The 14,978-nt window shown below is 40.3% G+C and overlaps 1 protein-coding gene across 2 annotated transcripts in view; it reads right to left on the bottom strand.

The window, feature by feature from the left end:
* Positions 1 to 1,983: 1,983 nt before the first annotated feature.
* GCGR (glucagon receptor) overlaps positions 1,984 to 14,978 on the bottom strand; it is a 294,628-nt gene continuing 281,633 nt past the window's right edge. For both annotated transcript variants that reach the window (XM_053705939.1, XM_053705946.1), the window contains one exon: positions 1,984 to 8,987. In XM_053705939.1, coding sequence (XP_053561914.1) covers positions 8,706 to 8,987 — 282 coding nt within the window. In that variant the 3' untranslated portion in view covers positions 1,984 to 8,705. The remainder of the gene's footprint in view (positions 8,988 to 14,978) is intronic.

Below are 14,978 nucleotides of genomic sequence, written 5' to 3' on the forward strand. Positions count from 1 at the left end.
AAATTATTAGGGCTCAAACATATAAGATCGGGTGTTAGAAAAAACAAAAGCAGGCAAAGGGCTTTAACATAGACATACATGCATATACATGACTAAAGATGTATATGTATATATATATATATATATATATGTACACATGTATTTATATGTATATATATATATATATATATATATATATATATGTATTTACAGACATATTTACAAATATAAACACATAAATATATATAGAAATTTGCAGTGAAGTAAATGAAAAAACATTTCTGCAATATTCATATTTAATAAAGGTTTTAACTATGTATTTACTGATTTTTTTTAATTTCCAATGTTCTGCACATTGCGGAATATGTTCTATGTATTTATAAATAAATATTTCTATATATATATGTACATATCTATACCTATATATAATTATATATATATACAGTATATATATATATATATATATATATATATATATATATATATATATATATATATATATATATAAATATATATTTGTGCAAAATACCATTAGATATATGTAGAAATATTTATTTATGAATAAAAGTACATATTAAGTAATGTAAATAACATTGCAATATTCATATTTTCATGCTGGTTTAGTGCAACTGAGAATATGTAATCATGTTGGCGTGAGAGTGGAGTGTTGATTTTTTTCCATTTACTTCTATAGCGGAATACATGAACATTCAATTCGTAATACAAGCACAACAATACAACGCAAAAATCTTAATTTTAGAGCAATTAGCGGAAGCACAACATACTGCTCCACTTGTATTCTAGCCCTATAGTAATATCCAGCAGCTATGTTCACGCTGTACTCCATAAACGTTATACACGCTGTGTCTCTGTGCCGGCAACAAGTTCCACCCCTTGTGGTGATGTGCCCAACCAATAGTCTTAGACGTACGTTTCACCGTCCAATCATGGCTTTTTTAAGGATACCCATAGAATAAAATATAAGTAAATTAAAATCTGACAAATAAAAATTATATGCATCAATAACCAAACCACTTACTATTGCTGAGAAAAATGGGAGATCTGCCAAATTAGACAGGCAGACCACACTAATCACACCCTGTGCACTGACAGGTGCTCCACCTCCAAGAAACTTAAAAGCAAAAACCAATCACATCACAGTACACAAGAACCTGGAGCACCAAGCAAATTGCAACATATTACTGTATGGGAAGAAAAGCTATTCCTCCTGAGTGTATTTTATTAATTAAGAGTCCAAGAGAGTTTCCCATTCTAGTCCCTAGGGACCATCTTTCCCTATCAAGTGCTACATAAAAGAGTTACTTTCAGAGCAACAATCATAAAGTATATTCTTGTCCAGCCCCTGGAAGCTTACCTGAGCGAGGTTAGGCTGCACGGAGAGTCAGAGGTATTGTAAGGATCCGGGGTTGCCCTAAAAGGAGGCTTGTGAGCATGGCTAAGAAGCTGCGGGACTAAGGACAGAACTATTTGTGTTCTTTGTGTCGGAAGTGACACTGCAGCTGAATTTGCCCCTCACAGGGGAAGTGTTAAAAGGCTATTGCTAATGTCAAACCTTGCTTGGTTATTCTCTAAGGAAGTCTTAGTGCTTTTGTTCTTGTTCTACACTCCTGGTTCTGATCCTAGATTGTTTCCTGCTTTACTTCTCTTGCCTCATGCTTGCAGTATCCTGAATTGCGGGTTGATAATCTTGTTGACTTTTTGAACAGGAATTTTGACTACTCTTCTGCTTGACCCTCATGCCTGGCTACTGTATGTCATTCTTGTACTGGACCCTGGCTGAATACTGGTTCTGTCTTCCCACTGACAACCCATGCCAGTTCCTGACAATTGCCTGCAACACATCTACTGAAAACTTGATTATGGCTGTTAATCCAGGTAAATCTCTCATTGCCTTTTAATATTTTTTGCTGGCATAAAAAAAATATAATTAAAACCAACTGTAAAAGCATAGAGCTACGTAACAAATACAAAGACTTGTGAGCATTTTGATTTGATGTATTTATTGATAATATACCTCATTATTACAGATACACATATAGAAAACTGCTCAGAATATACTTATATGTACATATTTACATTTTATTGACACAAGTTGCTGCGCTGTATACGGAGGATCTAGGTACTCACATACACTGGTTGCTAGTTTGAAGATAATCAGTGCTGCTGGGTAATCCAGCACAAACATTATCTGTGAATCACACAATTATAACCTATTGTGTTATACATGTGTGGCCAGATAAGGGTAATCATGTAAAAGACTATGCAACAGACAAGGTCTAAACTCAGGAAATAGGCCAGGTAATTGTAATTGAAAATAATTGTGGGTCTGGTAGCTGAGATAACTTTGAAATGGCATTAAGGTATTTTCAACATCAAAATAAACATCATTAATTTAACATTTTTTCATACAAAATATATTTTAAATGATTAAATTTATGATATAATTTTTAATGTCATGTTAGTAAATCTATTATGCATATCTTCCAACATCTGCCAGATGATTTCTGTGCTATGTGAGAAAAACAGCTTGTAGGACTGGTAAATTGTGGGTGGGGCTCACATGTGGGAGGAGCAGGGATACGTGTGGCTAGGCAATCTGTGGATATGTTGGAGGAGTACACAAGAGATGTGGGTAGGAAGTGGCCATACCTCTCAACCCATGACCATTCTCCCAAGATGACAGATAATTGGGAGGAATGTATGTATGTTACCTAAGTCACATGTTAATTAAAAAGTACATATTATATTATTAAAATGAAAACTGAACTTCTAAAAATACTTAAGTGTCACATGACAAATTACTAATAATCTGAAATGTTGTTTTTGGTCTTATATAAAATACTAAAAACAAAGGAGATATATTCAACCATTTGTTATGCCTTGTTTTGCCTCATAATATTACTAAAAATATCTAGATAAACTTCCACCAATCAGATACAATTACAGGGTTGCTGTTCTACGAGAGATTTATTGTACTTGTGATATCAGAATTCTTGTTTTGTTTGGTTTTGTTTTTTTTTTTTTTTCTCCTTCTGTATAAAACAAACTGGAAAACATTCAATAAAAACATTTATTTCAAAAAAAAAAAAACTTCCACCAAAGGTGCAAATGAATTATACTTTTGACTTTTCTAATAAAAGGGATAACTTAAAGGGATGTCATACTTATATGCTAATTCACTTGAAAGTGATGCAGCATATCTGTAAAAAGCTTAATAGAAAATATATAATGAACATTTCTATTTAAAAAGGAATATATTCTACCTAAAACCAATTCAACTCACCAGAGTAATTGCTCTGTTAGCAACTTTTACTGTCATCTGCAGGGTGAAAAAAACAGTCAATCGGCACCATTAATCAATTTGCTTTACTGTGATTTTATGAGATTTCACAGTAAACTTAATTAAACTGAGGAGGGAGATAAAGTGAGTGTGCCTGCACGTGTCTTATGATCTCCATCTTGCAAGTAGCATTCTTAATGGATGATTAAAATCCTGCTGTAGGCTAGTGGCTACTGAGGAGATTTTGAGGTAAAATTTCCTTTTTTTTAACAAAGAGATGTTCTATGTGATATTTTCTAGGCTGTTTTTTGCAGATATGCTGTCTTATTCTCAATTTATTCTGCATTTGGGTAACATCTCCATACAAGGCCATATAATCAACACAATGTGGGGAAGCAGGGAATGACACAACAATCTGAAGGTTAGATTAGCAAAGTATCAGACTTTCAAAGAAAATAAAGTCAGCATGTTCTTTACGTTCTTAAAAGTGAAAATAATTTGAGAGTCAAGCCATGATCTTCATTCTCCAAGAAAGAACAGATCCAAGCAGAAACTGTTATAGCAGGGTCAGTAGGTCATCCGCTTTTGTTCTTAGCGAGTAAACTGGTTGGCTTAGTGCAAATTTTACCTGACCAACCAGAAAGAAGTTGTAGATCCACATTTTAAACCAAGTTAGTCAATTGATTATGTGATCACATGTTCCTGTATAAACTAAAGCAAGGACACTCCTCTGATTTTACACCTATTCTTACCGCTCTGTATAAAAACAGCTAGCCTTATAGGTATATGGGTGCCTGGAATATGATGTTGCCCTCTGCACTGTGTTTTTGCTTAGCTTAACTGAGGCCTAGCTGCATACAAAACTGATTAAGAATTGTCTTAGCTTTGGGTTTTGCAAAGTAAGTTCATGAAAGTAGTTGAGGGCTGCTCTTTTGGACGCAAGTAGATTCTGCTAAAAAACATAAATTATGCTTACCTGATTATTTCCATTGTGGGGAGGAGAGTCCACGGCTTCATTCATTACTTTTGGAAATTAAGAACCTGGCCACCAGGAGGAGACAAAGACACCCCAGCCAAAGGCTTAAATTCCTCCCCCACTCATTCTGCCGAGGGAACAAGGAACAGTAGGAGAAATATCGGTGTATAAATGGTGCCAGAAGATAAATTAAATTTAGGTCCGCCCACCGGAGTTATGGGCGGGAGCTGTGGACCCTCCTCTCCACGATTTATCAGGTAAGCATAATTTATGTTTCCCATCTAAAGGGGAGGAGAGTCCACGGCTTCATTCATTACTTTTGGGAAACATATACCCAAGCTTTAGAGGACACTGAATGAAACCAGGAGGGTAACAAGGTGGACCCTAATCTGAGGGCACCACAGCCTGTAAAACCTTTCTCCCAAAAACAGCTTCTGCAGAAGCAAAAACGTCAAATTTGTAAAACTTTGTAAGGAGGACCAGGTAGCCGCCTTACAAATCTGCCCTATAGAGGCCTCATTCTTGAAAACCCAAGACGAAGCCACAGTCTGTCTCATAGGCCAAGCGAATCAAGCTTCTCAACCAAAAGGACAAAGAAGTAGAAGAGGCGTCTTGCAACCCGGCTTCGGAGAAGAGAGACAATCTGCCCCCTACTTGGTCCAGGGACCGGTCGGGGGCCGCCCCTTCATGCCGATTTTGTCTCGGCGGGCTTCTTGTTCTGCTTGGACTTGTTCAAAGATTAAGCAGGCTTCCAAGTTCCCTTGGACTGATCCGCCTTTGCGGCAGGCTGCTGGTGCTGGGCCTTGTCCGCACGAAAGGGACGAAAAGCAGATTCTTTAGGCTTAGCTTTCTAATGCTGTGGTCGGAAAGCTCCCTTGCCTCCCGTAACCTTGATTATTATCGAAACCAATCCTGGACCGAACAGAATCTTTCCTTGAAAAGGCAGGGACAACAGCCTCGACTTAGAGGTCATGCCCGCAGACAAAGACTTTAGCCACAGAGCCCTGCAAGCTAAAACGGAAAATCCTGAAACCTTTGTGTTCAGGCAAATTATTTGTATATTGGCGTCACAAATGAAAGAATTGGCGACCTTCAATGCGTTAATCTTATCCTGTATCTCATCAATGGAAGTCTCCCTCTTGACCATATCACACAGGAATTCACACCAATAGGTCGCAGCTCCGGCAACCATGGCTACAGCCGCTACCGGTTGAAAAACAAACCCCGTGTGTTGAAACATTTTCCAACTTTTTATCCATGGGCTCTTTAAACGACGAAATAGCGTCGAGAGGAATAGTTGTCCTCTTGGCGAGCGTAGAGATGGCACCATCCACCCTAGGGACAGTCTCCCACAGCTCGAGCTGAGAGTCCGGAACGGGGAACAGTTTCTTAAAGGAAGAAGGGGAAAAGGAAGAACCTAATCGCTCCCATTAATTCTTAATAATATTAGCCATCTTAACAGGAACCAGGAAGGTCTGAGGCACCACCTTGGCCTCGTATACCTTATCAAGCTTAGGAATCGAAGGTTGCTCCGGAAGCTTTGGTTCCGGGACCTTCAGAGTAGCAAGCATTTGCATCAGCAAAAAGTGCAAATTCTCCATCCTAAACCTAAAGTCAGGCTTCTCCGCAGCCGGAGGATGAGATGACACGGACTCCGACACTGAAGGAGCCTCTTCCGAAGAGTCGGAATGGGCCTCGTCATCGTAAAACATCTCTGGTATTTCCATAGGCGTATACAACCCCTGGGCCTGGCCGCCATGATACGCCCTACGCTTGCGCTTAGCAAAACGTGGTAAGGCATGTATTACTTTCGATACCGCCGTTTGCAGTTGATCCGCAAAATCTGACGAACAACGAATCTCTCCCATAGGAGTAATGATTGGATCCTGCGGCGTTGCATGTGCACTCGAAGATGAAAGCAGGGAACGCACCTCACAGGATGGGGAGCCCTCAGTGGTGGACGGCTCAGTAGTACTAAACATCTCTTCAGTTTTAGATGTCACAACTTTATCAAGGCATGTGGAACATAGTTGAGCAGACTGATCTACGAGAACCTCCTCACAATAAACACAGGAATGAGACTTTGTTAAAGAGGGAGTACCCTCTAACACGTCAGAGTCCTCCATAGCTTGCGCTTTTATTTTGGACTAGACTAGCTTAAGAAAACATGCAAGAAGCGCCCCCAGAACCTTCGTGAAGACTCTCAGGGTTGTCGCCAGGCTGAAGGGAAGGGACACAAACTGGAAGTGATGGTCCAGAAACGCAAATCTTAGGAACTTGAAGTGGTCCCTGTGAATTGGAACATAAAGGTAAGCATCCTTCAAGTCTATTGTCGGCGTGAACTGCCCCTCTTGAACTAGGGGCAGAATAGATCTGATCGTTTCCATTTTGAATGATGGAACAGCCAGAAACTTGTTTAAACACTTTAGGTCCAGAATCGGGTGGAACGTGCCCTCCTTCTTTGGAACCACGAACAGATTTGAATAGTACCCTAGACCCCTTTCTGCTTGGGGTACTGGTACGATAACAGTAGAGAGGAGAGATCCCTCACACATTCTAGAAAGGCTGCTTTCTTTTCTGGTCTTGAAGACAGGTTTCACAGGAGGAATCTGTTCCTGGGCAGATGGGACCTGAATCCTATCCTGTAACCCTGGGCGACATGTGACGAAAGGATGTGACGAAAGGCAAAGAATGACTGGAGGATGAGGGGAGTGGGGCAGGTATTTAAGCCTTTGGCTGGGGTGTCTTTGCCTCCTCCTATTGGCCAGGTTCTTAATTCCCAAAAGTACTGAATGAAGCAGTGGACTCTCCTCCCCTTTAGATGGAAAGGTATAACATTTTTTTATATTATCTTAAAGCCTTAAATATGGAAAGCATTCAGGGACTGTGTTTTTGTTTAAGTGATGAGTCACATCATCCTGCAGTTACATAAGGCTTAGAACAAATACTGAAACAAATACATAAATATACTAAAACCTAGGATAATCTAGTGCAAAAGAGAAGGAAAAATAAAGGGAATGGAAATAAAGGGAATAAAATAAGCACTGAACTACTGATAGCATTTGGTCATGGGCAAAGAACGCCAACATAAAGGATATAGACAAACAAAACAGGCCTTACAGTTTGTATATTTGGTTGAACTGCTGCTTTTTATGTTGAACTATTATTTTCTTTTTGTAACAAAAAGAAAAAGCAGCAAATGGTAGCCTGGTACAAATCTATACATATATTTTAGCAGGTGAGCTGTGCTACAGAGCTTACAACGCTTATCAGACAAACCTTTGGATATTTTGAACTGTTTTCATAATGTGAAGTGAGAAAGTAAATATCCCAATATAGAACAAACCCTTCATTAAATATTGACAATGACCAGTGACCTTGAGGTCACGAACCCGAATCGTATGATAGAGTTGTGGGTGGGGAGAGCATACTCTGGGAGACCACTAGCACATAGTAATAACTGATTGTATGATCACGAACCGTGTCTAGTGCAACTCTGCTAATAATCTATGACATCAACCACAACTTAAATCTTGTGAATGTAAACAATTTGTATAATACAGTGTTCTTCCATTCTAAATCAGCGTTTTCACGCAGCTTCTATCCCATAACAGCAATTTAACATAAATGCAAAATTTATATTGTTTGAATATGAATAACGTGAAAGGTCAGTCACGCTTCACTTTTTTTTGAAGGCAGGTTGTTTCATTAGGTTTAATCAACAGAAGAAAGGCATCACTAATTTTGCTCTCATTCTAAGATTAGGAAAGACAACATAAGTAGGCTCATGACTTCTCTGCTGCTTGTCACATCACACTGATTCATGGAAGCAATAATTTATAGGATGTCAGAGAAGCTCGTTGTGGAGAAAAGATGCATTGAAAGGTTGGGCGTGATGGAGGGTTTAGGATGACATCATCCAAATTAAAGGGGCAGGTCTGAGATCTTACATATACAAGATCTCAAATCCAAAGGCAGCTGTGGTAAGAAGGCAGCTGAAGAGCATCCAAATACAAAGTTTGAAACAGAAGTCCATAGTTATGATCCTATAGGTCTTGAGTAGGATGTAATATTCTTGTGATGTATAATCCAATGTGTTCTGTTGAACATATATAATTTTTGTATTTAGTATACAGCTTGAGAGTTGCCTTCTTATGCTATAATGTATTTGTTAGGGCTTCTGCTCCTGCTTACAATGGTATCCAAAAGACAGACAAAATTTTCAGAGGCAAAAACATTGACTGTCAAACACACCCAAACATAGCCACTATTACACACAGATCCAACTACACACCATCACGTACGGTCTGAGACTGGACTTTACAAGGGCTTATTTTTATTAGAATTCTCATTGTGGAGTGGGCGTTATTGATGAGTTTGTCTGGAGCACTGCCACATAAGGTCCTTCAGCTCACATTCCAGAGTTCGGGCCCCACCCATGACTATGGTTTAAAAAACATTCTCTGCACTGTCAGGGTATTCATAGCTGTTTTGTCTGTCACTCAGAGTGATGTTCTCAGTGGTACTGTTGCCCATTTTCTCAAGGTACCTTTCCTCAGCACTGTGTCTGGGTTTGCCTATCCCATTGGTGTAGCTGCCAACTAAATGGTTCTTTTCACAAATGCTCCCAGTTCCGGCTCGGGGAGGCTGGCTGTTGGTGTGTTTATACTCATCCTCTATATCTTTTCCAAGTTTCCACTGTTTCCACTTTTTCAGTAGCTCTGACTGAACCTACACCAGGATAACACAAAAACAACATGCTAAATCTGGAAAATTCATAGCAGTTTTATTATTTCATAGCTACTAATACCTATAACATGAAACAGAAACATCCTACAGAGACAACTTGAACAATCAGCCTCCCTCATTCTCCTCTCAGAAAATGTTGTCCATTATCAGAGTTATGTCAGGGCTCTGCCACAATGTTAAAGGGATATTAAACAGTGCTCCTTTGGTATAAATAAATGTTAAATCAAAGTAAATATAAAAAGAAAAAGATTGTGCAAAAAACAACAAATACCTTACATGTTTTCTAGCAAAATAAACACTTAGTAATTCTCAATGTAGTCCTGCCCCCAGTGTTTTAAGAGCAGAGGATTTTCAAAACCTAAGTTTGTATTCTGTCTGTTCTGCGTATGAGCAAATCTGACTCCCTGTTATCTAGTCTATTCACTAGCATAGACATTTAATGACATCAGGCTAAGATAAAACTTCCTGCAAAGGCCCCCTCCTCCCTGTAGGGCTGTGACAGGAAGCATAAATGTAGTGTAAAAAAAATAAAAATAATAATATTTAAAAAGATTAATAGATATTGCAATTATTTATATTAAGTAAAAGCAACTGCTTAGTGCTTTTTTAATTACAACAATGAAACACTGTTTAACACCCCTATGAGCATCAATGCCTGGGTCAATGCCCATATCCACTTTAGAATGTATCACCTTATCCTACTCTGCCAATTCTTTCCCATGCCTACTCTACATGTACCACTTGGTTAGCTCAGATTGTAAGGAATGCCATGAAAGTAATTGCCTTGTGATAGTAGCTGATTAGCTATAATATATAATAATTATATAATAATATGGTGCTATAGGAGGGGGAGATGACACACAGTAAAACACATATGGGGGGAAAGTAATAAATAAAGCAGAAACAGCTGACCAGCTGGATACATTGGAAAGTATAAAAGGGAAGCATGGATTAAAAAGCATGCCACAAACAGAGAAGAGTGTATAATAAATGATAAAATAAAGATAGAGTGTAAGTGGTATTAGGTGAGAGAGCATAGTAAAAATTATGAAAGCTTATTACAGAAGGAAAGAAGTGAGTGAATAGATCAGAGAGAAATGTACATGGTATGAAGTTAAGAGTGGCACAATGGAGTAAGTGGTTCCAGTCTCATTAGATATCATTCCCTGTACCCCTCACACTGCATAATGCTCTCCATATCACTCTTACTAGATAATCCCCCCTCATACCTTTCATTACATACTTTCCCCCATCCTTCTCATAAGATACAGCTCCTTGTACCCCTCTTATTAGATACAGCTCCTTGTATCCCTCTCATTAGATAAAGCTTCTTGTATAGCTCTCATAAGATACAGCTCCTTGTATCCTCATTAGATATGGTTCCTTGTATCCTTCTCATAAGATACAGCTCCTTGTATCCTTTTCATTAGATAAAGCTCCTTGTATTCTTCTCATAAAATACAGCTCCTTGTATCCTTCTCATTAGATTCAGCTTCTTGTATCCTTCTAATAAGATACAGCTCCTTGTATCATTCTCATAAGATACAGCTCCCTGTATCCTTTTCATTAGATAAAGCTCCTTGTATTCTTTATATAAAATACAGCTCTTTGTATCCTTCTCATTAGATATAGCTCCTTGTATCATTCTCATAAGATACAGATCTATGTATCATTCTCCTAACATACAGCTCCTTGTATCCCTCTCATAAGATACAGCTCCTTATATCCTTCTCATTAGATACAGCTCCTTGTATCCCTTTCATACGATATGGCTCCTTGTACCCCACTCATTAGATAAAGCTCCTTGTATCTCACTCATTAGATACGGTTCCTTGTATTCTTCTCATAAGATATAGCTCCTTGTATCCTTTTCATTAGATAAAGCTCCTTGTATTCTTCTCATAAAAAGGAAATTTATGCTTACCTGATAAATTAATTTCTTTTATGATATACCGAGTCCACGGATTTCATCCATTACTTGTGGGATATATTCCTCCTGCCAACAGGAAGTGGCAAAGAGCACCACAGCAGAGCTGCTATATAGCTCCTCCCCTAACTCCTCCCCCAGTCAATCGACCGAAGGTATAGGAAGAGAAAGGGAAAGAACCAAAAGGGTGCAGAGGTGACTGAAGTTTAAAGAAAAAATAAATCCTGTCTCAAAATGACAGGGCGGGCCGTGGACTCGGTATATCGTAAAAGAAATGAATTTATCAGGTAAGCATAAATTTCCTTTTCTTTTAAAAGATATACCGAGTCCACAGATTTCATCCATTACTTGTGGGATACCAATACCAAAGCTTTAGGACACGGATGAAAGAGAGGGACAAGACAGGAACCTAAACGGAAGGCACCACTGCTTGAAGCACATTTCTCCCAAAATAGCCTCAGAAGAAGCAAAAGTATCAAATTTGGAAAATTTGGAAAAAGCATGAAGGGAGGACCAAGACGCAGCCTTACAAATCTGTTCAACAGAAGCCTCGTTCTTAAAAGCCCAAGTGGAAGCCACAGCTCTAGTGGAATGAGCCGTAATCCTTTCAGGGGGCTGCTGTCCAGCAGTCGCGTATACCAGGTGAATGATGCTTCTCAGCCAAAAAGAGAGAGAGGTAGCCGTAGCTTTTTGACCTCTACGCTTCTCAGAATAAACAACAAATAGGGAAGACGTCTGACGGAAATCCTTGGTCGCTTGCAAATAGAATTTTAAAGAGCGAACCACATACAAATTATGCAACAAACGTTCCTTCTTAGAGGAAGGATTAGGACACAAGGAAGGAACCACAATTTCCTGATTAATATTCTTAATTGAAACAACCTTAGGAAGGAATCCAGGTTTAGTACACAAAAGCACCTTATCAGAATGGAAAATAAGATAAGGGGAATCACATTGCAACGCAGAAAGCTCAGAAACTCTTCGAGCCGAAGGAATAGCTACTAAAAACAAAACTTTCCAATATAACAGTTTAATATCTATGGAATGCATGGGTTCAAACGGAACCCCTTGAAGAACATTAAGAACTAAATTCAAACTCCATGGCGGAGCAATTGTTTTGAACACAGGCTTGATTCATCTGGGACATCTGGGACATCTGCCCGACGCTTGTGAAGCAAAATTGACAAAGCAGAAATGTATCCCTTCAAGGAACTAGCTGATAAACCCTTCTCCAATCCTTCTTGGAGAAAAGACAAAATCCTAGGAATCCTAACCTTACTCCATGAGTAACCCTTGGATTCACACCAATAAAGATATTTACGCCATATCTTATGGTAAATTTTTCTAGTGACTGGCTTGCGAGCCTGAATCAGAGTATCAATGACCGGCTCAGAGAAACCCCGCTTAGCTAAAATCAAGCGTTCAATCTCCAAGCAGTCAGTTGCAGAGAAGTGAGATTTGGATGTTGGAAAGGACCTTGAATGAGAAGGTCCTTTCTCAATGGCAGTCTCCATGGTGGCAGAGACGACATGTCCACTAGATCTGCATACCAGGTCCTGCATGGCCACGCAGGTGCTATTAGAATTACTGAAGCCCTCTCCTGTTTGATTCTGGCAATCACCCAAGGAAGGAGAGGAAAAGGTGGAAACACATAAGCCAGGTTGAACGACCAAGGTACTGCTAGAGCATCTATCAGTACAGCCTGGGGATCCCGTGACCTGGACCCGTAACTTGGAAGCTTAGCATTCTGTCGAGATGCCATCAGATCCAATTCAGTGTGCCCCATTGATGAGTCAAAGTTGCAAACACCTCCGGGTGGAGTTCCCACTCCCCCAATGAAAAGCCTGTCGACTTAGAAAATCCGCTTCCCAGTTTTCTACTCCTGGGATATAGATCGCAGACAGATGGCAAGAGTGAGCCTCTGCCCATCGGATTATCTTTGATACTTCTATCATCGCTAGAGAACTCCTTGTTCCCCTATGATGATTGATACACGCCACAGTCGTGATGTTGTCCGACTAGAATCTTATGAACTTGGCCGAGGCCAACTGAGGCCACGCTAGCAGCGCGTTGAATATTGCTCTCAGTTCTAGAATATTGATTGGTAATTGAGACTCCGCCTGAGTCCACACACCCTGAGCCTTCAGGGAATTCCAGACTGCACCCCAGCCCAGAAGACTGGCGTCCGTCGTTACTATTACCCAAGATGGCCTGCGGAAACACATCCCTTGGGACAGATTGTCCTGCGACAACCACCACTGAAGAGAGTCTCTGGTCTCTTGGTCCAGATTTATCTAAGGAGATAAATTCGCATAATCCCCATTCCACTGACTGAGCATGCACAGTTGTAGTGGTCTGAGATGAAAGCGAGCAAATGGGATGATATCCATTGCCGCTACCATGAGCCCGATGACTTCAATACACTGAGCCACTGATGGCCGATGAATGGACTGCTGAGCCCTGCAAGTAATTAGAATCTTTGATTTTCTGACTTCTGTCAGAAATATTTTCATGTTCGCTGAGTCTATCAGAGTTCCCAGGAATGTCTGTGGAACTAGGGAACTTTTCCCTACATTCACTTTCCAACCGTGAGTTCTCAGAAAAGACAGCACAATGTCTGTGTGAGATTAGGACAGATGATAAATTGACACCTGGATCAAGATATCGTCCAGATAAGGCGCCACCGCTATGCCTCACGGCCTGAGAACTGCTAGAAGAGACCCTAGAACCTTTGTGAAGATCCTGGGAGCCGTGGCCAACCTGAAGGGAAGGGCCACAAACTGATAATGTCTGTCCTGAAATGCAAATCGCAGGAACTGATGATGGTCCTTGTGGATAGGGATGGGAAGATACGCATCCTTCAGGTCCACTGTGGTCATGTATTGACCCTCCTGGATCATAGGCAGAATTGTACGAATGGTCTCCATCTTGAACGATGGGACTCTGAGAAACTTGAGATCTAAAATCGGTCTGAAGGTTCCCTCTTTTTTAGGAACCACCAATAGGTTTGAATAGAACCCCTGCCCTTGTTCCCGATCTGGAACTGGGCAAATTACACCCATGGTGTAGAGGTCTTTTACACAGCGTAAGAACGCCTCTCTTTTTGTCTGGTCTACAGACAATCGTGAAAGATGAAATCTTCCCCTTGGGGGGAAGTCCTTGAATTCCAACTGATACCCCTGGGTCACAATTTCCAATGCCCAGGGATCCTGTACATCCCCTGCCCAAGCAAAGAAAGATTGTCTGCCCCCTACTAGATCCGGTCCCGGATCGGGGGCTGCCCCTTCAAGCTGTCTTGGTAGCAGCAGCGGGCTTTTTGACTTGTTTACCTTTATTCCAGGCCTGGTTAGGTCTCCAGACTGCCTTGGACTGCGCAACGTTCCCTTCCTGCTTAGTGGAAGAAAAGGAAGCAGAGGATGTTCCTTTAAAATTTCGAAAGGAACGAAAATTATTCTGTTTACTCCTCATCTTGAGGGGCTTGTCCTGAGGTAGGGTGTGACCCTTACCTACAGTAATGTCAGAGATAATTTCCTTCAGTTCAGGCCCGAATAGGGTCTTACCCTTGAAGGGAATAGTCAAAAGCTTAGATTTAGATGATACGTCAGCCGACCATGATTTTAGCCATAACGCTCTACGCGCTACAATGGCAAAGCCTGCATTTTTTGCTGCTAATTTAGCAAGTTGAAAAGCAGCATCAGTCATAAAAGAATTTGCTAGTTTAAGAGCCTTAATTCTGTCTAAGATGTCCTCTAAAGGTGTCTCAACCTTCAGAGACTCTTCCAGGGCGTCAAACCAAAAGGCAGCTGCAGTAGTTACTGGAACCATGCAAGCTATAGGCTGTAATAGAAAACCCTGGTGAACAAAAATTTTCTTTAGAAGACCCTCCAACTTTTTATCCATAGGGTCTTTAAACGCACAACTGTCCTCAATGGGTATAGTTGTACGTTTAGCTAAAGTAGAAATAGCTCCCTCCACCTTGGGAATTAATTGCGAAAAATCCCGCATGGAGTCAGATATGGGAAACATTTTCTTAAAATTAGGAGGGG

Source organism: Bombina bombina, chromosome 1 (genome assembly GCF_027579735.1).
Source record: "Bombina bombina isolate aBomBom1 chromosome 1, aBomBom1.pri, whole genome shotgun sequence".
In the NCBI taxonomy this organism is placed as follows: domain Eukaryota; kingdom Metazoa; phylum Chordata; class Amphibia; order Anura; family Bombinatoridae; genus Bombina; species Bombina bombina.